Source organism: Dipodomys ordii, unplaced genomic scaffold (genome assembly GCF_000151885.1).
Source record: "Dipodomys ordii isolate 6190 unplaced genomic scaffold, Dord_2.0 Scaffold15, whole genome shotgun sequence".
NCBI classification, from domain to species: domain Eukaryota; kingdom Metazoa; phylum Chordata; class Mammalia; order Rodentia; family Heteromyidae; genus Dipodomys; species Dipodomys ordii.
The window spans coordinates 2,232,393-2,256,245 of record NW_012267231.1 but is presented as its reverse complement, the minus strand read 5'-3'; the positions used below and the strand labels follow the sequence as shown (position 1 = coordinate 2,256,245).

The 23,853-nt window shown below is 50.7% G+C and overlaps 1 protein-coding gene across 1 annotated transcript in view; it reads left to right on the top strand.

Moving 5' to 3' along the window:
- Positions 1-23,810, top strand: part of Ticrr (TOPBP1-interacting checkpoint and replication regulator) — a 24,534-nt gene extending 724 nt beyond the window's left edge. The window contains exons 2-22 of the mRNA XM_013011876.1: positions 1-173; positions 2,193-2,472; positions 3,922-4,160; positions 6,036-6,270; positions 7,155-7,281; positions 7,950-8,089; positions 8,548-8,775; positions 10,393-10,544; positions 11,432-11,532; positions 12,188-12,284; positions 12,377-12,456; positions 12,578-12,802; positions 13,092-13,188; positions 14,387-14,438; positions 16,490-16,651; positions 17,694-17,784; positions 19,230-19,291; positions 19,663-19,797; positions 20,171-20,328; positions 21,348-23,046; positions 23,586-23,810. Of these exons, the coding sequence (XP_012867330.1) occupies positions 1-173; positions 2,193-2,472; positions 3,922-4,160; positions 6,036-6,270; positions 7,155-7,281; positions 7,950-8,089; positions 8,548-8,775; positions 10,393-10,544; positions 11,432-11,532; positions 12,188-12,284; positions 12,377-12,456; positions 12,578-12,802; positions 13,092-13,188; positions 14,387-14,438; positions 16,490-16,651; positions 17,694-17,784; positions 19,230-19,291; positions 19,663-19,797; positions 20,171-20,328; positions 21,348-23,046; positions 23,586-23,695 (4,643 nt within the window). The 3' untranslated portion in view covers positions 23,696-23,810. The remainder of the gene's footprint in view (positions 174-2,192; positions 2,473-3,921; positions 4,161-6,035; positions 6,271-7,154; positions 7,282-7,949; positions 8,090-8,547; positions 8,776-10,392; positions 10,545-11,431; positions 11,533-12,187; positions 12,285-12,376; positions 12,457-12,577; positions 12,803-13,091; positions 13,189-14,386; positions 14,439-16,489; positions 16,652-17,693; positions 17,785-19,229; positions 19,292-19,662; positions 19,798-20,170; positions 20,329-21,347; positions 23,047-23,585) is intronic.
- The last annotated feature ends 43 nt before the right edge of the window (positions 23,811-23,853 follow it).

The window sequence follows — 23,853 nt, the reverse complement described above, 5'->3', positions numbered from 1 at the left end:
CGCGCTCGCGCCGGGAGCTGCTGCAGTTCGCGGTGGGCTGCGAGGCGCAGGCGCCGCGCGCGCCGCCCACCCCCGGCCAGCTGACGGAGAAGCTGCTGCCCCGGAGGATCCGCGAGGCCATGGCCGCCCGCAGCGTCACCCTGTACTGGGTGGACACCACCGAGCCGGCCCAGGTAGGGAGACGGATCGGGACCTCGGGTCCCACTTGAACTTGGCAGCAGCACCTGCGGGTCCCCGCCACGGAATTGTCCTATCTGCCTTCCACCCCCCCTCGCTTTGAGCGGTCCCCCCTCCCCAGAATTCATCGTGGGAGGGAAGCCCAGCCCGGCTCCCCGCTGGTCTTGACCCAGCTTGCTTCGTCCCATTAAGTCACGTCCCACTTTTCAGGTTTGGGCAGAGTGAATTTCGTTCATTCAGGCCATCAGCCTTTGAATTGTGCCTCCCTCTCTTCCCCTCTGCCCTCTGTCATGTCACCTTCTCAGAGACAGCCACCAGCCTCACATAGTGATCAGGATGCTCCACGTGTGTGGGACATGGTGGGCGACCTGTAAATGCTTGTTTATTGACTCAGTAAACTGTTACAGATGCCAAGTCTAAAACTAGTTTGGGCTCCTGTGGACGCAGAGAGCCCCTCACTCCTGTGGTGCCTTCTCCCCTTTTCCTCCAGCTTGTCAAGTACTTCACCAAGATGCTATGATGAGGTGCACTGAGACCTGGGGGTTGTTACCTTCCACTACAGAGAGCAACCGATGAAGGAATAAATGAGCATTAACAGATAACAGCTTCTGGAGGAAACTGAGGATTTCAATTCAGGCTCAGAAGAAAAGAAAGCTGGGTGCTGGGATGGGGCAGGCAGCTGGGGGAAGCAGAGGAAAGACTATTCCAGGATAGGGAAGACTAGGTGTTAGGATGTGAGCTAGAAATAATGAGCTTAGTTTGTGTTTACAAACCAGGCCAGGAGTGCCAAGCCCTAGTAAACAATGGAGAAGATAGTAGAAGTCAGAAGAGACTGGATCCTTGGACCAAGGTGTAGACTGAGTTCTGATCCATGAGAAGGCTTTGGAAGGGGCTGGGACCAGATGAGAGGTATGATTCTACTTAATAGAAACACACGTCACAAAACTAGAAGTAAATTTAATAGCAAGATTAGACATATTTGTAAAAATGAATAATGTGTTTTAAGTGTGTTAAGATCACCAATGTACTTTCATCTAAGAACCCATCGAAAGACTTGGCAAATGCAAAAATCAGGCAGTTGTGGTTTGGAAAAAATAAAAAAGGAAAGGGCAAAAATGTTTAGGGAGAAAATGTAATTCTAGAAAAAATTTGTTAGGGCAGCAAAAGTGCTTGGTCTTAGCCCAGAGAGATGCCAGCTACTAGAGAAGAAAATACTTAAAAGTCTTTTGTAGACAGAATAGGTTTTATAACTAATTGAAATCCTATTAAACCATTGTTTTGTTGTTTTTAAGTTTTATTTATTTGTTACTGAGGAATTGAGCCCAGAACCTCATGTATACAAGGCAAGCATTCCAGCACTAAGCCACATTCTCAGCCCCTCAATTTTCATTTGTCTTTTTTGTCAGTCATGGAGCTTGAACTTGAGGCCTGGGTGCTGTCTCTGAATTCTTTTGCTCAAGGCTAGCACTCTTACCACTTTGAGCCACAGTGCCACTTCTGGCTTTCTGGTGGTTAACTGCTTTGAACTGTGATCCTCAGATCTCAGCCTCTTGAGTAACTAGGATTACAGGCATGAGCCACCAGCACTCGGCTACCATTGTTATTTTGTGTGTGTTGTGTGTGCGTGCACGCACGCACATCTTGGTCTTAGAGCTTGAACTCAGAGCCTAGGCGCTGTCTCTGAGCTTTTCCACTCAAGGCTAGGGCTCTACCGTAGAGCTAAAGCTCTATTTCCAGCATTTTGGCAGAGGTAAGAGTCTCATGGATTATCCACTTTGGACCTCAGTCTTCATATCTCAGTTTCCTTGGTAGCCTGGAGCCAAGCTCAAGGAATACATTCTTGAAGACATCTTACGTTCTGGGGCTGTATAATAATGGTGCTGGCTGTTATTTGGGTCTGGTGCATGTTGATCCTATAACTTAATCCTTTACTACCAACTTTCTCCTCCTCTTCAGCTTTATTCACAAGTGCTTAATGGATACTGACCTGAGCTTCTTGGTCGCTTTTCTTTTAGTTGTGGGACTCCCCAGACCACGATGGGTACTGGACAGTGTGTGAGCTGCTCCACCACGGAGGCGGTGCTGTTTTGCCATCTGAAATTTTCAGCCAGGGTTTTGGTAGACCTGGGGAAGCCAACCTGGAGCATGAAGGAAAGCTGTCCGGCACACCTCACCTTTCTCCGTGGATTTTAGCTTTGCCAGCTGATGCCACTTTAAACAGCTTGCTCTATAACTCTCCTGAGTACAAAGCCTCATTTCCACGGATTGAAGGCACATTATTTCTCCCAGTTAAAGGTAAGCAAAAAATACTTTGGATAGTTTTTCTTCAGTCTTAGGTACATTTATTTCTTCAAGGTGGACCCATGCTTTTGAGTTCTTTTTTATAACCTAAACATTTAATGCTTGTAATGGAATGAAGTAAAATCAGAGATAGCACAGGGAAGGATTGTATATTAGTCCAACCCAACTGCTAGCTCATGAATCTAAACAAAAGAGCCAGGCGCCAGTGGCTCTTGCTTATAATCCCAACTACTCAGGAAGCTGAGATCTGAGGATCGTGGTTCAAAGCCTGGCTGGCCCAGGAAACTCCATGAAGCTCTTATCTCCAAAAAACTACTCTAGAAAGCCAGAAGCAAGTGGTAGAGTCCTTGCCTTGAGCAAAAGCTCAGAGACAATGCCCAGGTCCAGACTTCAAGCCCCAGGACTAGCAAAAAAAAAAAAAAAATCTCATGGACCTTCCTGCCCAGGCTGGCTTTGAACTGCAGTCCTCAGCTTTCTGAGTAGCTGGATCACAGGTGTGAGCCACCAGCGCCCAGCTGCGACAGTAGCTCTTGCCCTTGTAGGTTCATTTGTACTCACATAGAGCTGAATGAAGTTGGCAGAATAGCTGTCAACAATATCATAACTGAAATGGGAATTAAGTTCCAATACTAAGGTCTCAACTGGAAAGTTGGGTTTTCCGACTTACTATGAAATCTCTTTTTAGTTTCTGTCTGGTTTCTGTTGTTTTTTTTTGGGGGGGTAGTCGGTCATGGGGCTTGAACTCTGGGCCTGGGTGCTGTCCCTCAACTCTTCAGCTCAAGGCAAGTACTATACCACTTGAGCCACAGAACCACTTCTGGTTTTCTGGTAGTTAATTGGAGATAAGTGTCACGGACTTTCCTGACTGGGTTGGCTTTAAACCGTAATCCTCAGATCTCAACCTTCTGTGTAGCTAGGATTACAGGCGTGAGCCACCAGCACCCAGCTGGTTGCTTTTTTTTTTTTTTTTAATTGTGATTCTGTTGCTTCTTGAGACAGTGTCTTCCTCTATAGTCCAAACTAGCCTCAAACTCTTTTTGTTGTTGTTGGTCATGGGGCTTGAACTCTGGGCCTGGACACTGTCCCTGAGCTCTTCAGCTCAAGGCAAGCGCTGTACCACTTGAGCCACATCTCCACTTCCAGTTTTCTGGTGGTTTATTGGAGATAAGAGTCTCATGGACTTTCCTGCATGGCTGGCTTTGAACCAAGATCTTCAGATCTCAGTCTCCTGAGTAGCTAGGATTACAGATGTGAGTCACCAGTGCCCAGCTAGCCTCAAACTCTTGATCTTCCTACCTCAGCCTCCCAAGTGAGCAGGTGAGTGTTAGGTATTTGAATGTGAGGCTCACAGAGGGAAGTAGATGTAGAGTCCTGTGCACTATGCCCGGCCTGATGGCCACCTCTCAAGGTAGAATTTTAACGTTCTTTGTTGTTTTCTCCCAGGCAGAGAGACGGAAGAGGCGTTGGAAGTTATCCTGGAGCCCTTGGCAATGCATCAAAGACATTTTCAAAAACCAGTCAGCATTTTCCTAAAAGACTCGGTGGTCCAGTGGTCTCTCCCTGTGGGCGGCTCACTGGGCACAGATTGCTGGATGCTGCAATGTCCAGAGGAGGGCAGATCGGCCCAGAGACTGGTACTCCAGCAGCTGGCTGACACGCTGATGGCCCAAGGCTTACATCTGGTAGGTGCCCTTCATGCCTGCAATCGTTCTCACTAGCGGCACGCTCTTCATGGCATCATCTTGAGGCGCTGTGGTCCACACAGGTTCAGGACAGTACCCATTACTGTAGACGCCATTTGAGCAATGAATTAAATACCTTAAATTCTCATAGGAAAATAGAGCAGTATTTGAATGGGAAATGAGCGGTGGTTTCTTGTTATTTTCTAAGTGTTCTGTCTGTATTCCTTTACTGTGAGCATTTAGGAAAAAGCTGCTACACCATAAAAATGGAAATAGTATCACAAGCTGTATGCTGGTGGCTCACACCTGTCATCCTAGCTACTCAGTAGGCTGAGATCTGAGGATCAGGTTCAGAGCCAGCCCAGGTGGGAAAGTCCATGAGCCTTACCTCCAATTAACCACCAGGAAACTGGAAGTGGTGCTGTGATTCAAAGTGTTAGAGCACTAGCCTTGAGCCAAATTGCTCAGGGACAGCACCCAGGGTCCTAAGTTCAAGCCCGACAACTGACCAAAAAAAAAAAAAGACATAACAGTTATTCAAACTTTGGAATGTCTTCGGAAAAGGAATATAAATACACAGGATTTAACTTTAAGGTGATGCCTACTTTTAAAATACCAACAATTTCCTTATCTTATTTAGTTTTTTGCCTTCATAATCTCAGGAAGCATCTAGATAGACTGCATCCTAAGGTGAAAGGCTAAAAGTTGGATGTGGTGGTACACACCTACATGTAATCCCAGCTGCTGGGGAAGCAGAGGAAGGAGGGGGAAGGGTTGAGAGTTTAAAACCAAGCAAAGATAGTGAGACCCTATCTCAAAACCAAAATAGAGCTGGGCACCAGTGGCTCACACCTAGCTACTCTGAGGCTGAAATCTCATGGGCAGGCAGGAAAGGAAAGTCTGTGAGACTCTGATCCCCAATTACCCCCCAGAAAGTCTGCTTAGTTGGTACAGCGCTAGGCTTGAGCATAAAACTTCATGGACAGCGCTCAGGACAGGCACGAAAAAAGAAAAACTAAAACAAGACCGGGAATGTAACTCAAGTGACAGTGCTTGCCGAAGCTGTGTAACACCCTCAGCTCATCCCTAGCACTGGAAATTTGAGAGAGGAGGGTGGAGAGAAAAGGAAGGAAGGAGGAAGGGAGCAGAAGAGAGATTCTGGAGAAAAACAGGCAGTCAGCAAGTGGCGCTGCTCTGAGCCTTGTGTGCTCTGATGAGCGGTGTGTGGGGTGAGGATGGGGACGGTCTGGGTTAGGTCCTGGCCCTCCACTCACTGGAGGGTCTGATAAACCCCCTAGATGCTAATATTCTCTTATCGTCTGGAGGGTGAATTTGAAGTGAGGTGTACCTACCTTCTCCCTCTCCTGGCAGGGCGGCCTTGGCCCAGGTACTTTTCCTGGGCCTTAATCCCCGTGTAAAACAGGGATAATAATCATGTAATCCAGTGCTGCTATGAGGATGGAGGGGGTAAGTGCTAAGTACTTAGTGAGTATTCCTGGTTTATAAATGGAAATTTTGGGACTGTATGATTAATACATTCTCTTCTACCTCCAACCGGCCCACTGTTACTCTGCCTCTCACTAGCTAGGGTACATTTTTTTGTTTTTGTCAGTCATGGGGCTTGAACTCTGGGCTTAGGCGCTGTCCCTGCGCTCTTCAGCTCAAGGCAAGCTCTCTACTGCTTGAGCCACAGTGCCACTTCCACTTTTCTGGTGGTTTATTGGAGATAAGAGTTTCAGGGACTTTTCCTGCCCTTTGAACCATGATCCTCAGATCTCAGTCTCCTCAGTAGCTAGGATTAGAGGCGTGAGCAACCAGCGCCCAGCGTTAGAGTACAACATTGTTCTCAACTACCGAACCTTCCTTCCTCTCTAGGTTGTCAATGTGGACCCTGGTGAGGGTTGGCCTCCCGTCTCAGGAGTCATTTCCCCGCTGTCTGCCTGGGCTATGATTCTCACTGTGTTTCGAACCAAGGTGGCTGAGATGCCAAGACGTGGTCTGCAAACAGTTGCAGCCGAGGGCACTCAGGACACAGATACCCTTTTTTCTGATGTTGTGGATGGTGTATTGAGTCAGCTTCCTGATTCATTTGGAGATCCTGCCTCGTGTGGTACGTTTCCCAGCCAGTAGCCAGCAGCCTGTGGGGGTTTGCAGGAGGAAGCTGGGGGTTGCTGGCAGGCTGGGCTCCAGAGCGGGCGAGTCCCAAAGGTGGGATCGGGAGAGTGGGTTGAGAGGACAGAACAGCCAGGCCGGCCAGGCCTTGGAGCCACGTTGCTCCAAAAGCAGAAGAGCTAGTTGCCAGTGGTCCGTGCTTGTCATCCTGCCTACTCAGTAGACTGAGGGTTCAAAGCCAGCCAGAGCAGGGAAATCTGTGAGACTCTTATCTCCAATGAACCACCACAAAGCCGGAAATGGAGCTGCAGCTCAAGAGGTAGAGCACCAGCCTTGAGTGAAAAAGCCAAGTGAGCGCACGGGTCCTGAGTTCAAGCCTTATTAGTTTTGATGCACATGCACAAACACGCACACGAGCTTGTGGGCAAATAGACAAAACGTGGGAAGGGTGTGGTGCCCAGTTCTAGGTTCTGCCTTAGTCCTGTTAGTCTGCAGTAGTCCTCTTCTGATTCAGCAGCTCTACCTGATGGTACAGCACATTAGTGCGTGTAGAATTATCCTGTCATTAACTACAGTATCCGTCGGTGCCTGTGCTCAAGCGTGACCTCCAGCTTGTCTGAAGGTGTAAACCCGTGTGCTGACACGGTGCCATCTCCACACCTCAGTGCGGGGAGTGGGGTCCCTGTACAGCAGGGTGTACCCCAGGAGGCCTGCCTCAGCTGCCTGGGTGGTGAGCAAGCCTTCGTGTGTGCAACAACCACTTGGCACTGTGTTGGGGATAGCTGGAGACAGCACAAGCCTGTGGGCCAGGCTGGCGCAGGTGAGCGCTCTGCTCCGGCTCTGATGCCTCTCCTTTCCCGCCTCTGTCCACCATTCCTGCAGCTCCTGTTCCAGAGTGGGCCCAGCAGGAGCTCCGCCACAGCGCCCCCTGGAGTCCAGCCATGGTGGAAAAGTGGTTTCCTTTCTCTAACATCAGTGGTGCCAGTTCAGATTTGATGGAGTCATATTGGTATTTTTTCCCCCTAATTTCTCTTGAGTATTGACTACTAAAATAAAAAACTCTTTGCTAAAAATTTTTTATTAAAGAAAATTGTCACGTTAAATGAAACACTCATATAAATGGCTGTCAGAAAAAATTTAGGAGTAAGTACCAAAGAAAAGAGCAAAGTTGGTGGAAGCCAGTGGTTCACACCTGTCATCCTAACTTCAAGAGGCTGAGATCTGAGGATCACAGTTCAAAGCCAGCCCAGGCAGGAAAGTCCGTGAGACTCTGTCCAGTTAACCACCAGAAAACTAGAAGTGGCACTGTGGCTCAAGTGGTAGAGTGCTTGCATTGAGCTGAAGAGCTGAGGGACAGCGCCTAGGCCTAGAGGTTAAGCCCCACAACCAACAGCAAAAAAAATTTCTCAGGGACAGCACCCAGGCCCTGAGTTCAAGCCCCAGGATCAACACAGGGAAGAAACAAAAGCCAGTGTGGTACACAAAGGTTCCATGAAGATAACTTAGGGGGATGTTTTCTTTTCTGAGAAAATGTATTTTGAAGGTATCTTATGGAAATAACTATAGATTGGTTTTTATGAGGAGGGATGGTGGGTCTTTTTGTTTGTTTTGTGTTGTTTTAGAAATATTTTGGAAAATTGCAATCTTGGCTTTATACTAGATGTCTTGACTTTACAGGTTACTACAGGCTGCCTCCGCTGGTGCAGAAGCCTCTTCTGGAATGGAGAGTGAAGTAACACGTGACCTCTCGGAGCTCTACCACAGCAAGCTCAGCCAAGAGTCTACCCTGGTGAATCCAGAGGACAGAAGAAAGAAACGTATGCACACGGAAAGACTGCCTCTTACAAAACTTTTTTTTTTTTTTGAGACTATATATTTTATAAGATTGACATTCCCTGAAATGAGATTGAAATGCTAACCAGATAAGGAGGGGCGACAGTTCTCACCCTTTGTATTTGATATTTTATATATATGAAATGAGATGAAATGCTAACCAAATGGGGGGGGGGGTGACAGTTCTCACCCTGTGTCCAGGCTGGTCTCCAACGCAGTCCTTCCGTCCCAGCCTTACCCCCAAGGCCACGAACACCAAGATGAGTGTGTCATTCATGTGAAAATGGCTAAGCTGTCTAGTGCCTACCATTGTTGAAGGGAAGGCTCTCTCGCCTTGTTATGGGCAGCAACCTCCTGGCTGAAGTCCTGCTGAAGTACACACTTGGTTTCAATGCCCTTCCATGGCCATCTCAACTGAAGTCTTTCCTCTCTCCCCCCACAGGTGGTGTCCCCCGCACTCCGGTGAGGCAGAAGATGAACACCATGTGCCGCTCCTTGAAGATGCTGAACGTTGCCAGGCTGAATGTAAAGGCTCAGAAGTCAAATCCAGATGGCAGTCCAGATGTGGCCGGGGAGAAAGGGACCCAAAAGACAGCCAAGACAGTCGGAGGAAGAACGGCCAATAGACTCGAGGACAGAGGAAGAGCACTGAGGAGTTGTAAACTCAAAGGTCTCCCTCCATTCTAGAACATACTTGTGTCTGTCATGCTTTTTTTTTGTCAGTCATGGGGACTGAACTCTGGGTCTGGGCCCTGCTCTTCAGCTCAAGGCTACTGCTCGTTCATTGAGCCGCAGTGCCACTTCTGGCTTTTTTTTGCTTATGTGCTGCTGAGGAATCGAACCCAGGGCCTCATTCATGCAAGACAAGCGCTCTACCACTGAACCACCTTCCCAGCCGCTCTATCATGCTTTTATACCACAGAGAACGTGAGTTTGTCAATATTCATGGGACAATCTCGTGAGGTCTTTTTATTTGTTTGTTTAGTTTTGTTGGTCAGTGTGGGGCTTGAAATCAGCTTGGGCACTGTCCCTGAGATTTTTTGCTCAAAGCTAGCACTCTACCACTTTGAGCCACAGCTCCACTTCCGGTTTTCTGGTGGTTTGTTGGAGATATGTCTCATAGACTTTACTGCTTAGGCTGGTTTTGAATTGTGATCCTCAGATCTTAGCCTCCTGAGTAGCTAGGATTGCAGGATGAGCCACTAGCACCCGGCTTCTTTCATGGTTTTATACTCTTCCTCAGCGCGTGTATATTATATATTTTTTTTTTGGGGGGGGGAGTCCAGTCCTGGGGCCTGAGCTCTGGGCCTGGGCGCTGTCCCTCAGCTCTTCAGCTCAAGGCTAGCGCTCTACCACTTGAGCCACAGCGCAACTTCCGGCTTTTTTCTTTTTGCTTATGTGGTACTGAGGAATCGAACCCAGGGTCTCATGCATGCAAGGCAAGCGCTCTACCACTGAGCCACCTTCCCAGCCCTATTATATATATTTTGGTGGTAGTGTAAATGGTAATGTGTTTTCAATTTCAAATTCTACTTGTACGTTGCTGATATGTAGTGTAGCAGAATGATGTACTAACTGCTGGGCCTCACAGTATGCTGGTCAGGCACTGTACCACCTGAGCCACACCCCAGCCTTTGGTTTTGCTGTATTTTTTTCAGGTAGTGTCTTGACTTTTGCCTAGTATTGACCTCAGAATGAGATCCTCCTACATGTGACCTCCAGTGTGGTTGCAATGGCAGGTGGGAAGCACATGGCTGGCTTGTTTTCTGAGACGGGGTCTTGGCTTGTTTTCTTTTTTAGAGGGGGTATGTTTTTTGTTTCTTTTTGCCCTAATTGGCCTCGAACCTCAATCCTCCCAACCTCTATCTCTGGAGTAGCTAGGATCACAGACATGAGCCACTGTTTCCTGCCTAGAAATTTTCTGGGTTTTCTGTCAGACTTCCTACAAAATCATGTCCGCCACGAAAAAGACAATGTTTTTGTTTTCTGTGTGTTTTCTAACTTTAGTGTTTATATTGTACACTTCACGTGTGAAGCATTTCTTAAACCACTTTGTTCCACAGTTTCCCACTCAGGACACAGTGGATGTGGGGGCTGGGTCTTCTCTGTTGGGAAGCGGTCCTGTGCGCTGGAGACTGTTCATGGCGCCTCTTGTCTCCATACATGCACTAGGTCCCGTGACCCTTGCCCCACAGCTGACAGTCCACGCCCTGTCCTTTGCCCAAGGGACAGACACCTCACTGAGACAAGATTTCACCTGAATGTGACCCTTTCACTTTCTCCACAGATTTTAAAACTGAGGAGGAGCTACTATCTTACCTACGTGAAAATTACCAAAAGGCTGTGGCCACAGAAGAAACCGGCTTGTATTCATGCGCCCAGAGCATGCTCTCAACCATTAAGGCATTCCTAAAGTCAAAAGGCACTAAGGAATTCGAAGTAAGAACGCTCAGATCGTGTCATAGATGTAGTGTCGATTGATTGTTCATTTGGCTCGGATATGTGGGGAAAATGCCATTATTCTGTTAGTGACTAAAAACAGAATATGTACAAGGGAGTGAGTCTGCTGCCAGATTTCGGAAGGTGGGTATAGTGGGCTGAGTGGGCAGGGGTAATTACTGGTAATTTTTTGGCTGGTACCATGACTTGAACTCAGAGCCTCATGCTTTTCGCTTGCTTGGTCACAGCTGGTACTCTACAATTTGAGGCATGCCTCCAGCTCTTCTTTTTGCTGGTTAATTGGAGGTGGAGTCTTACATTATTCTGGCTGGGCTGGCTTTACGCAGAGATTCGCAGACCTAAGCTTCCTGGGTAGCTCGGATTAACAGGCATGAGTCCCCAGTGCCTGGCAAAAATGGAGTCTTAAAGACATCTGTGTAAGCAGGGCATTGGAGCTCACGCCTGTCATCCCAGCTACTCAGGAGGCTGAGATCTGAGGATCGTGGTTCAAAGCCAGCCTTGGCAGGAAAGTCCTTGAGACTCTTCTCTCCAATTGATCACCAGGAAACCAGAACTGGCGCTGTGGCTCAAGAGGTAGAGCGTTCGCCTTGAACTGAAGAGCTCAGGGACAGCGCCCAGGCCCAGAGTTCAAGCCCCACAACTGACAGAAAGAAAAAAAAAACCAGCTATAACTCTGTGTGCCCACTGCTCATAAATACTTGTCACCATATATGATACAGAGGACAAATACTCATAGGAGAGGGAAATTTGCAAGCGGACATGTTCTTCTTCTTAGGGCCTTAGTTATTAGCTCCTAAAGAAACCTGAAACAGTGATCATTTCTTACTTAGTAGTATTTTGTGTAATGATTGATTGTATGTTTGCAGGAGACCTGCCTGAATCATATAAAAAGTAACCTCTTAGGAACTAGCAAAAGTCTTCTTCAGAATCTAGAAAAAAAACTGAATAATGAAGATAAAGTCAGAGAGTAAGTACTTATTGATTAATAACTTTAAAACAAAATTGGGATTTGCTCCACTCAGTGTAAAATGACCGCTTGCTTGAAGATGCAGCTGATTCTTTATGTTCTCACGGGCAGCTTGATTATTTATCTAACACTAATTGTTAGGGAAAGTGCTGATCCTTTATTACTATTAGGTAGTGGTACAAAGGAGCTACAATTCTCCAAGTCAGGTTCTGAGTACAATGCTTCTTGGTCAGTGTCAATCTTTCCTTTACTCTCCCCCGTCTTCCCCCTCCCATCCCTACCCTCTAGTAATGTAGTTGATTTTTTACATCATGTACATTGCACATAATGACCGTTTGCTTACCCTTCATTCCCATACCCTGCCCCTGTGCCCATCCCGCCAAAACCACTTCCTGGTATTCATTTTAGTAAATAGTACATTAGTTGTTGGAGGAGTTTCACCTCTGGATTCCTCCCCTACCTCTACCCTTTTTAGTCAGAGTGAATGTTTGTGTATGTGTGTACATGCGTACGTACGTGTGTGTACACATAGAGCCCTGTATGTGTTATCAAAGCAGTGGTTCTTACTGGTGGTTGTTTCTTGGGTAAATATACCTGGGTGGCCCTCCAAGTAGAGATGACTAAGTATCTTCTTTTTTTTCCCCTCCCTCTCAAGGTGCCAACTTCAGGTATTCCTTCGTCTAGAGATGTGTCTGCAGTGCCCTTCTTTTCTAGAATGTTCGGATGAGATGGAGCAAGTAGTGGAGGCGGAGGCAAGTCCCCAGCCTCACGCCCTCAGAACGTGTCCTCCAGCCTCGTGCTGCCCCACACCGGACACATGCTCATTTCCTAAAATCTCCCTTAGATGACAGATTTGCTGCGCCTGTTGTGTCGAGTTGAGGACTCGGCGTACCTGTCCGAGTTTCTGGAGGAGATCCTGGAATTGTAAGTTTGGTGGCGATTAACTCCACCTTCCAGTACATTCATCTGGGGGTTCCCTGTGCTGGGTGCAGGAGGGGAGGTCACTGTGCCCCAGGCTCACCCAGGTACATCAACTGCCCCACAGGTACATCAACTCCATCCCAAAGACGCTGGGAAAGCTTTACGACAACCTCGCATTTCAGATCCCTCAGAAACTGGCCGCCGTCCTTCCTGCTGACTTCTTCAGTGACGACTCCGTCACGCAAGAAAGCAAATCCCCACCCACCTTGGAGCCTGCCGGACCAGGGTCAGGTGGTGCAGAGTCTGACCCGCTGGAGGAGCTCCGCACCAGATCAGCCAAGAAGAGGAGGTAGGAGCGTGGCTGGGAGTCTCGCGCCCACAGGCTCCAGGAGCTAGGAACCCGCCAGGAAATGAGCTGAGGCTCCCGCTTCCTTTCTCAGGGTCCCCTGATGCTTTTCTTTTAGGTTAACTAGCTGGAATGTATGGTAGTTCTCTTACGAAATCCTGGACTTGAATCATTGTCATTGCAAATGAAGGAGTGGCACTCAGATGCTGTTTTTCTTTAAATAGGGCTTATTCCAGACGCAAAAGTAGCTTTGACTCTTCTTTACTCGACTATTTCTTCCTATTTTTAACAGGAAAAACACATTAATACGACACAAAAGCCTTGCAGAGGTTTCACAGAATCTTCGGCAAATTGAAATTCCCAAAGTGCCCAGGAGAGCTACAAAAACCGTAAGTGCTGTCGGCAGAGAGGCGGCTCCTAGAGTGGAGGCGGCGTGCAGGGCCGGCCCGCCGCGTCCCTCCATGCCCTTGCTGCATGGCTCCTCGCATGGCAGAGTATCTGCATAGGGTGCTAACATTCAGAAACTTTATAATTTTAGAGCAATTCATTTTTTGGACTTTTGGGTTAGTGATGTTCAACCGGCCTTAAATATTTATGACTGTGTGTAAAACCATAGCCCCCCAAATAAAGAGTTACAAGCTTGTTAGATTAACCATTTCATCCAAGAGTATAATAGAGGTAATACAAAGAAAAAACAGTAGGAAAAAGTTCAAAATGAACAAATTAACCTGGGTGCTGGTGGATCATGCCTGTCATCCTAGCTCCTCAGGATGCTGAGATCTGAGGATTGTGGTTCGAAGCCAGCCCAGACAGGAAAAGCTGTGCAGCCAGAAGACCGGAGGTAGTGCTATGGCTCAAAGTGATAGAGAGTTCACCTTGAGGAGAAAAACTCAGGGACAGCACCCAGGCCCTGAGTTCAAGCCCCACGACCAGCAAAAAAAAAAGATTTGAGGCTGGGAAGGTAGCTCAGTGGTAGAATGCTAACTTTGAGCAAAAGAAGCTCAGGGATAGTGCCCAGGCCCGGAGTTCAAGCCCTAGGACTGGCAAAAAAGAAAGAGAAAGAGAGAGGAAGGAAGGAAAGAAGGAAGGAAGGAAATACTGATGGGGTTGGGAAGGTGGCTCAGTGGTAGAGTTCTTGCCTTGCATGCATGAGGCCCTGGGTTCGATTCCTCAAACAGAAAATGCTGAAAGTGGCGCTGTGGCTCAAGTGGTAGAGCGCTAGCCTTGAGCTCAAGAGCTGAGGGACAGCGCCCAAATCTAGAGTTCAAGCACCACAACTGACAAAAAAAAGATTCAATCTGTACTTGTGCCTTTGCTCTCTAAAACACCCCCATCCCGTTTTACAAAGCCCAGTGGTTGCTGTGTCTAAGCCTTCCTTGTTCTCTCTGCACCTGCACTGACCAGCGTTCGTCCCGTGGGCATTTTCAGTGTAGGTTCTGTGTGACTCCAGTGCATCTGTTGAGAAGTGTCCGCTTCTGTTTGTGTCCAATGAGTGCAGGGCCAAAGTGCTCCGCTCCCCTGGAACTTCCGGCCTTTTATTTTAGATGCATGCCTGTTGGGCTGACGCAGGTTTCTCTTGTCTTCCAGGCCAGTTCTCAGCCTGCTCCTCCTCCCCCGGTGAAAGACGCCGCAGTGCAAGGTAAGTACCAGCCACTGGAAGGACCAGTTGCTTTCCCTGCCTGCATTTAAATGGCTGCAATGAATGATAGAATGTGGCGCGTAATCACAAATGTCCAAATTCTGCATCTTATAGAGTAATATGCTAGTTATGTGGTCTCAAAATCCAGCAAAAAGACTGGCCTTCAATCTATAAAAATGCCATTGTCATGAAAGAAAAAAAGGAGCAAAGAGGAGAGGCTGTGGAGCTCTTTCAAATGCCAGTCGTTAAAGCGTAGTTGCTGAAGCTACACCCCATGTCCATGGCCTGGGTGCTAAACGAAGAAATGTGAAAGCTACAGAGTCTGTGTTAGACGGTTGGAGAAAGCGGAAGGACTGTTTGCAGCATGCTGCTGTGCTGGCCTGTGGGTGTTGTCTCAGCAGACAGAGACCCTGAGGCTAAAGATCTCAGGCTGCTCTCCTGGGTGCACTAGCCGGAGAGGGAGGGAGGAGCAGCTATTGACAGCTGATGAACGTAGTGATGTTTACTGGGTTCTTTTGTGACGTTTTCTGTAGCCATCACACGTTTCAGAACTTTGGATATCATACGGCAATGAGTGAAACACGTTCAGGTCAGAAGTGAGTCTCACATGGAATCTGAGCAGGTGACAGGGACTAGGGATACACTTTGGTGTGTGTCACGTTATTCATGTCCTTAGCATTTCTGAGGTTGATAGATGGACCCAAAGGCTGCTCCCATTTGGGGACTCTTCATCTGTGTGAGTTGTTCGGAGAATTCACCTGTGGTGAATTTCGCGTCACCTACCCTGGCTCTTGCCAACTTTGCCAAGGGTTTTTCAGCTTGACCACTGTCTTCCTTCACCTCCAGTCTAGGTGGCCAGAAGGGGATTTAAGACAGTCCATCAGGCCAGTAAATTTATCCAAAGAAATGAAATTAGTGCAGTTGAAAAGAATCCTCTCTGCAAAGCTGGATTGACTGCAAGAGAGCAAAAAGTCTAAAATGGGGGAGAACAATGGGAGCGTTGGAGTTTCTAACAGGACAGGCTCTGGGTTGCTGTGACCCAGTATCTGAGCACATCAGCTTAAGGGAGGAGTTATTTTGGCTCGTGGCCTCTGGGGCTTTAGTCCATGGTGGTGGAGGATGTGCCAGAGCAGAGAAGCTTGCACATGGTGGCAGGAAGGAGAGGTGGCTTTCTCCTTTCCCCTTCCATTCCATTCCCGCTCCTAAGGAGGCGCCGCCCACATTCCCCCAACTATGCTCATTCTCAGGGAATACCTCTGTAGATACGCCTGGCGTGACTGCCTCATCTAGAGAATCAAGTCCTCTTGCTTAAGCATGATGTCTATTTCATAGCAATCAAGCTTTTAATTGAGTAAAAGATGTGGTCATCCTTATCTTCTGGGATGCTGGGTTTAAACTGCACTTGTAGGGGCTGGGAAGGTGGCTCAGTGGTAGAGCGCTTGCCTTGCATGCCTGAGGCCCTGGGTTCGATTCAGCACCACATAAGCAAAAAGAAAAAAGCCGGAAGTGGCGCTGTGGCTCAAGTGGTAGAGCGCTAGCCTTGAGCTGAAGAGCTGAGGGACAGCGCCCAGGCCCAGAGTTCAGGCCCCACGACCGGACACCCCCCCCCAAAAAAAAATAAAATAAACTGCCTTGTAATGGAATAGAATACCACAATGGAATACAATGATAGACCAACAAGGTACAGGTTAAATAGACATTCCTAGAAGGTCGCAAGAAGGGAAAAAATGCCCAGGACTAGATGGTTTCATTAATGATTAAAAGAGAATGAGGAACTAGCATTTATTAAGACCAAATGATTAGCCACAGTGCCAAAACAATTCCTGGGAATGGCGTTGAGACTATTGGATACCATTGCACGCTTATTTTTAAGTGCAAAATCACATACATTTTTGGAATCTAGAGTAAACAGTTCGAAGGTGCTGGTGGTAAATGGTCTAAGGAAATATGCTGTAGTAACGGGGCATGAGATGGCTTCTCTCAGGAGCTGCTCTGTTTCACTGATGGTCAGAGTCAGTTGTTTATTGTCTTCTACTGCCCTGTGCTTTCAGAAGTTACCAAAGTTCGCAGAAATCTCTTCAACCAGGAAATGCTTTCTCCTTCAAAGAGATCCCTGAAGCGTGGACTGCCTAGAAGCCATTCCGTGTCGGCTGTGGAAGGCCTAGAGCATCAACCGCAAGGCTTCAAGAAGACCCGAAGCACTGCATCACAAGGTACCAGAGGACAGGGGGCACTGCTCCACCCGGGCCCGGACCGCTCACCGGGCAGGCTCCACGGCCTCCTGCCCAGAGTACACACAGCCAAGGGTGTGTCAGTGTCTGGTGTGTCTGGTGTCAGTGTCTCCTGGCTTAGTCTTCTCAGGCTTGCCTCTCTCAGCCAGTTTAGCTTCAGGTTTATTCATGTTACCTGATCTCTTTAAGGAACTTGAACTTTTCTCTCATGATTTTCTAATCTTGATTTCATCATTTACTTATTTTTATTTACTTGGGTTTTAGTTTTGTGTGTTGTCTTCTTTAATTTTATTTTTCAAGACACAATCGTGCTTTCTAGACCATGCTGGCTTTAAACTCATGTCTCGGGTTTTGAAGGTGAAGGTTAAGTGGCTGGTTTGAGACTTCTTTTACACAGCATTTCCAGGTATAAACTGCCCACTAAGCGCTGTTCGAGCTGCATCCTGTCTGATGTCTTTTCATTGTTGGCATCTAAAAATATTTTCTGCCCATCGGTCATTTAGAAATGTGTTAAATTCCTTGTGTTTGTGAGTTTCCCCAATACCCTCCTGTTTTGGGATCTCTATTGAGACCCTCAGATCTCAGCCTCCTGAGTAGCTAGTATTACAGGTGTGAGCCACTGGTGTCCGCCTCTCTGTAGTCACTTAAATTCACTCTAAAACTCTTCCATGCATAGAATGGCTACCTACTCTACTGAGAGTTATTATATGCAGTTAGAGTTATTATTTGCATACACTTAATTTTATTTAGTCGTAAGCAGCACTGACAGCATGGACAGATGGTTAAGGAGCACATAGTCTCCCTCAGAATTGCTTTTGTGATATTTTGGATCCGCCTTTGTGGTCATAGGATTTCCAACAGTGCTGACACACTGTTGAACCCTGGGCATGTAGAACATAGCTTGAAGACCATGGTCCCCCCTCTAGCTCGGCAGAGTCCACGCATGGATTCCCACTGCTGCGCCTCCTGTACCTCTGCCTGAGTAGGTCCAGCGAGGCTCATCGTGGAAGCCCTTGCCTTGCAGGTTATCACAGACTGCTGACCAAGCGCGTGGCCGAGACTCCGGTGCACAAGCAGACATCGCGGAGGCTGCTGCACCGCCAGCTGAAGGGCAGGTGAGTGCTCGGCCTCATCCTGGCCAGGGTGGGCACATGGCCTTATCTGGACTGGCACAAGTGTGCATGTGCACACGCATACTCACACACACATTATTGTCATCTTTCTTCTGTAGACTGGTTCTTTAAGGATTCAGTGGATTCATTCTTTTGTGTGTGTGAACTCAAGAGGCTGGTACTGTACCACTCAGCCATGCCTCCAGCCCAGACTCATTTTTTTGGTCGGTCATGGGGCTTGAACTCTGGGCCTGGGCGCTGTCCCTCAGCTCTTCAGCTCAAGGCTAGCGCTCTACCGCTTGGGTCACAGCGCCACTTCTGGCTTTTTCTGTGTATGTGGTACTGAGGAATCGAACCCAGGGCTTCATGCATGTGAGGCAAGCACTCTACCACTAAGCCACATTCCCATCCCTGAAACTTTTGAAATACATTAATGGCATTAATGAGTCTGGCTGGGCGCCAGTGGCTCTCGCCTATAATCCTAGCTACTCAGGAGGCTGAGATCTGAGGGTTGCGGTTTGAAGCCAGCCTGGGCAGAAAAGTCCGTGAGACTTTTTTTTTTTTTTTGGTTGGCCGTGGGGCTTGAACTCTGGGTCTGGGCACTGTCCCTTCAGCTTAAGGCGAGTGCTCTACCACTTGAGCTACAGCCCCTTTTGGTTTTTTCTGGTGGTTTATTGGAGATAGGAGTCTCACGGTCTCTCCTGCCCGGGCTGGCTTTGAACCGCGATCCTCAGATCTCAGCCTCCTGAGTAGCTAGGATTACAGGCGTGAGCTACCAGCGCCCAGCTTCTGTGAGACTTTTATCTTCAATAAACCACCAGAAAACCAGAAGTGGCACTGTGACTCAAGTGGTAGAGCGCTAGCCTTGAGCAAAAGCAGCTCAATGACAGTGCTCAGACCCAGAGTTTAAGCTCCAGGACTGGCAAAAATGAAAATAAAAAGTTACAGCTAAGTATTATACTATCTCAGAAATGCATAGCAACATGGGAATGTCTTCGTGGGAGTTACAGTTTCTGTCAGTTTGCCAAGGACTTCTGACTGATAAATTTCCCTTCTCGCAAGTGAATAAAATCTATATACAAATAATGGTCAGACGGAATTTGACCGGATGAAGATGCACCTCTCTGGACACTATAAAACAAACAGAAGAGAGCATTCTTCAGATTGAACATTCAATTTGATGTTGTAAAATTACTTTCCATAGAATAGCACTTTAACCCCCTCATCCTCAAGAGGGGTCATACCCAGGGCTGGACTCATGGTTGTGTGTGCCCTTAGCTTAAGCAAGGTCTTGGGTTCAATTCCCAGCACCAAAGGATCTAATGACAGTCATGTAGATTGCCATCCCCTAATGCTGTCCAGTCCTGTGGTCTTTGCCACCTAATTAGATGAGACGTGAATGTGTGTCACTGCGTGGTGTTGAGATCTTTGTGCTGCTGGTTTTCAAGGTCCTCTGATCCTGGCCCTGCAGTTGATGTGGTTGAAGAGTCCCCAGAGAAAGGAGAAGGGGGTGAGTGTGCTCTCTTTTTTACAATCTCCGGACTTCTCTAGAAATCTTTCTGTACTTGGGTGGCCACTCAGCACATTCTCAGACAGTTTGAAGCTGTGATGGCTCACGGCCACGGGGGACAACCTTCCACAGAGCACTTGCTGAGTTCCAGGTCACACTGTACAGACCTCATTTATCAGCGCCTGTCATGTCTCTTGAAGGTGACAGTCCAGTAGGTCAGTGGGGTTTAGATTTAGAAGTCTCAAGCCTCTGTGGATTTCCATCTCATGGAGAGCTGTATCGCAATGGATGTGCCCCTTTCCGGCGACACGGGAAGGGACCACGTAAGCTGGACCTCCTTCCCGGTCGCTGACTCTGGTTCTGTTTCACAGAAGCAATTCTGAGACGAAGTCCTCGGATCAAGTCGTTGACATTTGGCAGAGCACATTCTAGTTCCTTCTATTCTGTGTCCCAGCCAAAGTCTCGCAGTGTGCAAAGAGTCTGCTCCTTCCAGCAGGACACATCAGGTAATCCTGGCCGTGTCAGCCTCCACAGCCCCACGCGGCTTGGTGGCAGTGTTAAGATCAGCGCGCGACACTTGTCAGGGTGACGCCTGGATGAACAGTCAGCATCCCTCCCACAACGGTAATAAGCAGTCACAATGTCTACCAGGCGGCTCGACTGCGCGTGTCCCAGCAGAGGGGGCCGCTCTGCGCTGATCCTTCACCCTCAGTCGTGATTAGAGTATCCAAGCTGGGCTTGAGTTGAGGCCTCATTACACCCTGGAGGCTGCGAGCAGTGACCGAGCCATGGGTGCCGCCGGGCAGGTCCCCCGCCCCTGCCCCGTGTCGCTACCAGTCTCCAGAAGCGTTTAATAATGCTTTTGTTTGTGACTTGCAGACCAGAGAGAGAAATCTCCAGTCCAATATTTCCAGTCCCCCAAGAAGCTCCTCTTTGGAGCTCTGTGTGGGGTGGTGAGCCCCGCAGAGAGGGGTGCAGCCCCAGTACAGAAGCATTCAAGAGGTGCGCTGGGCTCGGAGGTGCCTGCAGCTTACCAGGTATAGAAGTTCCAGTGCTTAAAAGAGGATGGTCTGGAACCTGTGGTCCAGTGGGGAGAGAAGGCAGGGGGTGTGTTGCTAAAGGGACCGCAGAGGAGGGATGTGGGAGGATGGGGGCGGTCTGGGCACGCCGCTTCAACACCACGCGTCTTCCCTGAGCCGCCTCGGCACGCCCCGGCCTCCGCGCGTCTGCTGCCCGCTCCCGCCTTGCTGCTGCAAGCTGGGGGCTCGCTCGGGCACAGCCACTGAGACGGGCTTGGTACTCACACTCACACACGCATACGCATACGCTCGTGCACCAGGTCAGCTCTACTTCAGACAGGTCACTCTCAGATCCATCCCTCATCCAGAGGTGTCTTTCTGGAACATTCAGCTGACCTTGCTGAAAAGGCTGTCCATCTTGTAAGCCCAGCGGGGTTTCCCTCTGGGAAGGAAGGAGGGCGCAGCGCGTGTGGCTGAGGTGCTCTGGTCCTCCCTGCCCTGTCCCGCACGTGGCCGCTGGCTTCACATCTGTTCTCCTAGCCTTCCTCCCTGGGGTCCTCACACGTCCCTGCTCCTGCTCCTGCCATAGTGTTAGCGGGAGCCTGCAGCTCGCTGAGCCTGACGCCAGCGCCGTCCCCTGAAGCAGTCCAGGAAGGCTTGCAGGAAGATGTTGCCAACTTCCTGGTCAGAAGGAAAGGACGCACGCACGCACGCACACACTCGCACGCACGCACACACTCACACACACACTCACTCACACACACACACTCACACTGTGCTTGCTGCATCGCAGTGGTTGGCAAGCACTAGCTGAATGGAGCCAAGAGCAAAGCGACTTTGGTGAAGGCTAGACCTGTGTGTGGGGAAGGAGCGCGGTGCGGCAGGTTAATGGCCCCGCTGTTAGGTGAGGGGAGAGGAGGCCCTGCTTGGGAAGGTGCTGGCTGTCTGCTGGGGTCTGGTGTTCTCATGTGTGGATTCCTGGGGCGGGGCCGTGGGTCGTGGCGCTCCAGCACTGAAACAAGCATTTCTCTTCCCAGACTCCTAAGAAGAACTGCATGCCATCTCCAACCTTTCCCAAAACCACCCCGAAAAAGCGCCCTGGATCACCACGGACGCCCTTCCGCACCCCCACCAGGCCGCAGAGCCGCCCCGCACGCCAGACACCTGCAAAGCCGGCCCCTGTCCAGGCCTCCTCGCAGGGCAGCAGCTCCCCGGGGACCCCTGGAGTCCCCCAGGAGAGACCCTCTGTGGCAGCAGGGACCTCTCCTCCTCTGGGGACGAAGACCCCAAGAACTCCCTGCAGGCCAGCGGCCCCGGCCCCCGGGCCTGTGCTGGACGAGGAATGGCCACATTTGGTGACTCCCAGCCCGGAGGACCTGGCCCCCTCCCCCACCCAGCCCAGGTGTGCGGGGCCGAGCACTGTGGAGCTCACCCCCAGGACCCCTCCCAGGGCTGAGCCCCCGCCATGGGACCTGGCACACAACCTAACCGTCACTCCAAGGACTCGACTTCCCTCACCTGGGAGTGCCATGAGGAGCACCCCTACCAGGTCCCCTCCTGGAGAGCTGGGATGGGGAGACCCCCCGCCGGACCCCTCCACGCCCCCCCGAGCCTCCCCTCTGCGGCCTGACGCTGGGACCCGGGGCAGGAGGCCCTCCGATCTCCAATCAGGCCTGTCCGCGGGCTCTGCTGCTCCTGTGCTCAGCCCGGCCATCAGGACAAGCTGTGGAGAGGCCCCGAGCCCTGAAAGACGGGGTCACCCAGGCACTGATTTGGAAAGCGGCAGCCCTGTGTCTTCTGTGTTCCCCGCAAGGGACACAGAGTACCTCACTCTGCTGGAGGAAGCCGAGGGCGGTGGCTGGTCACCAGAGGGAGAGCCACCGGCCCCCGAGTGTGATCCTAGGGTTCCTGTGCCCTCCTGGGAGCCCAGCACCCCCGAGCTACTGCTCCCCACCCTGGGCCGCAGTGCGGACCCTGTGCAGTGCCAGCTCGCTGCCGACCGGACCTTCGAGGTAGAGCTGGAGGTGCAGGCAGGCGGCCTCCCCAGGCTCCGGATCCGAAAGAAGCCTGAGGGGGCTGAGGAGGGGGACCCCGAGTGCTCCCCCAGACCGGGCCCGCCCCAGGATGCCTGCTGCCCGCTGCCTGCACATAGCACGCCCGGCAAGGCCGGGGCGCAGACGTTCATCTGCCAGGCCTGCACCCCATCCCGCGGGCCGCCCGGCACCCACTCTCCACCCACGGCCAATGCGGGGGTCCCCTGGACACCGTCACCGAAGCAGAGCGGGAAGACGACGCCCGACGCCATCCAGGCCTGGCCACGCAGGAAGCGTGCGGTGGACTGCGGCACGTGGCCCGGCCCTGAGGACGGAGAGCTGGACGGGGTGAGCCGGCTGCTGGACCTGACCCCGCCGCGGGCCGCCTCCGAGGACACCTGGCCCTGGGCACCGCGGGGGCCCAAGCGTGCGCGCGAGGCCCGCGGGGAAGACGCCGGGTCTCCGGGCTGGGCAGTGCCCACGGACGACGACGAGGTCTTTGTGTCGGGTGAGTGGGCGCCCGGCCTCCAGGGGCTCAGCGAGGGCAGCTCGGGGTCCCGGGCCCCCGCTCACGTGTGGCCTCTCCTAGGCGCCACCCCTCCCGGCTGGAGCAGCCTCTCGGCCAGCAGCCTGCAGGCCCTCACCCAGTCCCCGCTGCTGTTCCAGGCCCGGACACCCAGCTCGCAGGGCAGGGACCCCAGAGGTAATACACGGCTAGCCCCCATGGAGTTGGGAATCTGGGACCCCCCCCACCGAGCCCCTTGTGGATGTTGGGGTCTGGCCTGCTAACTGCACCCCTGGTCTGGGCCAGGCATGTGCTCGGAGTTGAGCCAGCTCAGAGAAAGAGCAAGAGCCAGGCACCAGTGGCACAGGCCTGAGCCTAGCTGTGCAACAGGCTGGGAACTGAGGGTTATGGTTCAAAGCCAGCTGGGGCAGGAAGGTTGGAGACTTAAACCAGCAAAAAGCCAGAAGTGGAGCTGTGGTTCAAGTGGTAGAACACTAGCTTGAGCAAGAAAGCTCAAGCCCTAGGACTGGCACACAGAAAAACTGGGTCCCCCAGGGTACGTATAAATCATAGCAAACAGCATAAAGCCCACGGATCCAAGACCTAAAAGTAGATGCAAACTCTGGAGTTTGCACCATGCCGCAGGGGTTCTAGCTGCTGACGGCAGCCTAGCCGCACTGGTGACCTGTGCTGGCCCGCTGGGCAGCCCTGGCTCACCCACCTCTGCCTCCTCCCAGGTGCCGCGGGCGCGCACCCCTCCGCCCCAGATGAGTCTCCTTTTAGCCGCGCGCTCCCCCAGAGACGCCCCTTCAGCAGAACTTACACACGCAAGAAGCTCATCAGCTAGTGTGGCAGGCAGAGCTCCACGTAGTCCACTGCGGACTCCACCAGTGTGCCCAGAACTGCAGCGCCCGGGCCTTAACCGGACTGAGACAGTTCAAAAGGTGCTCCCGCCAGGACCCCTTGGGCCTGATCCCCAGTCTCCTCTCGAGATGAAGTCTTGCT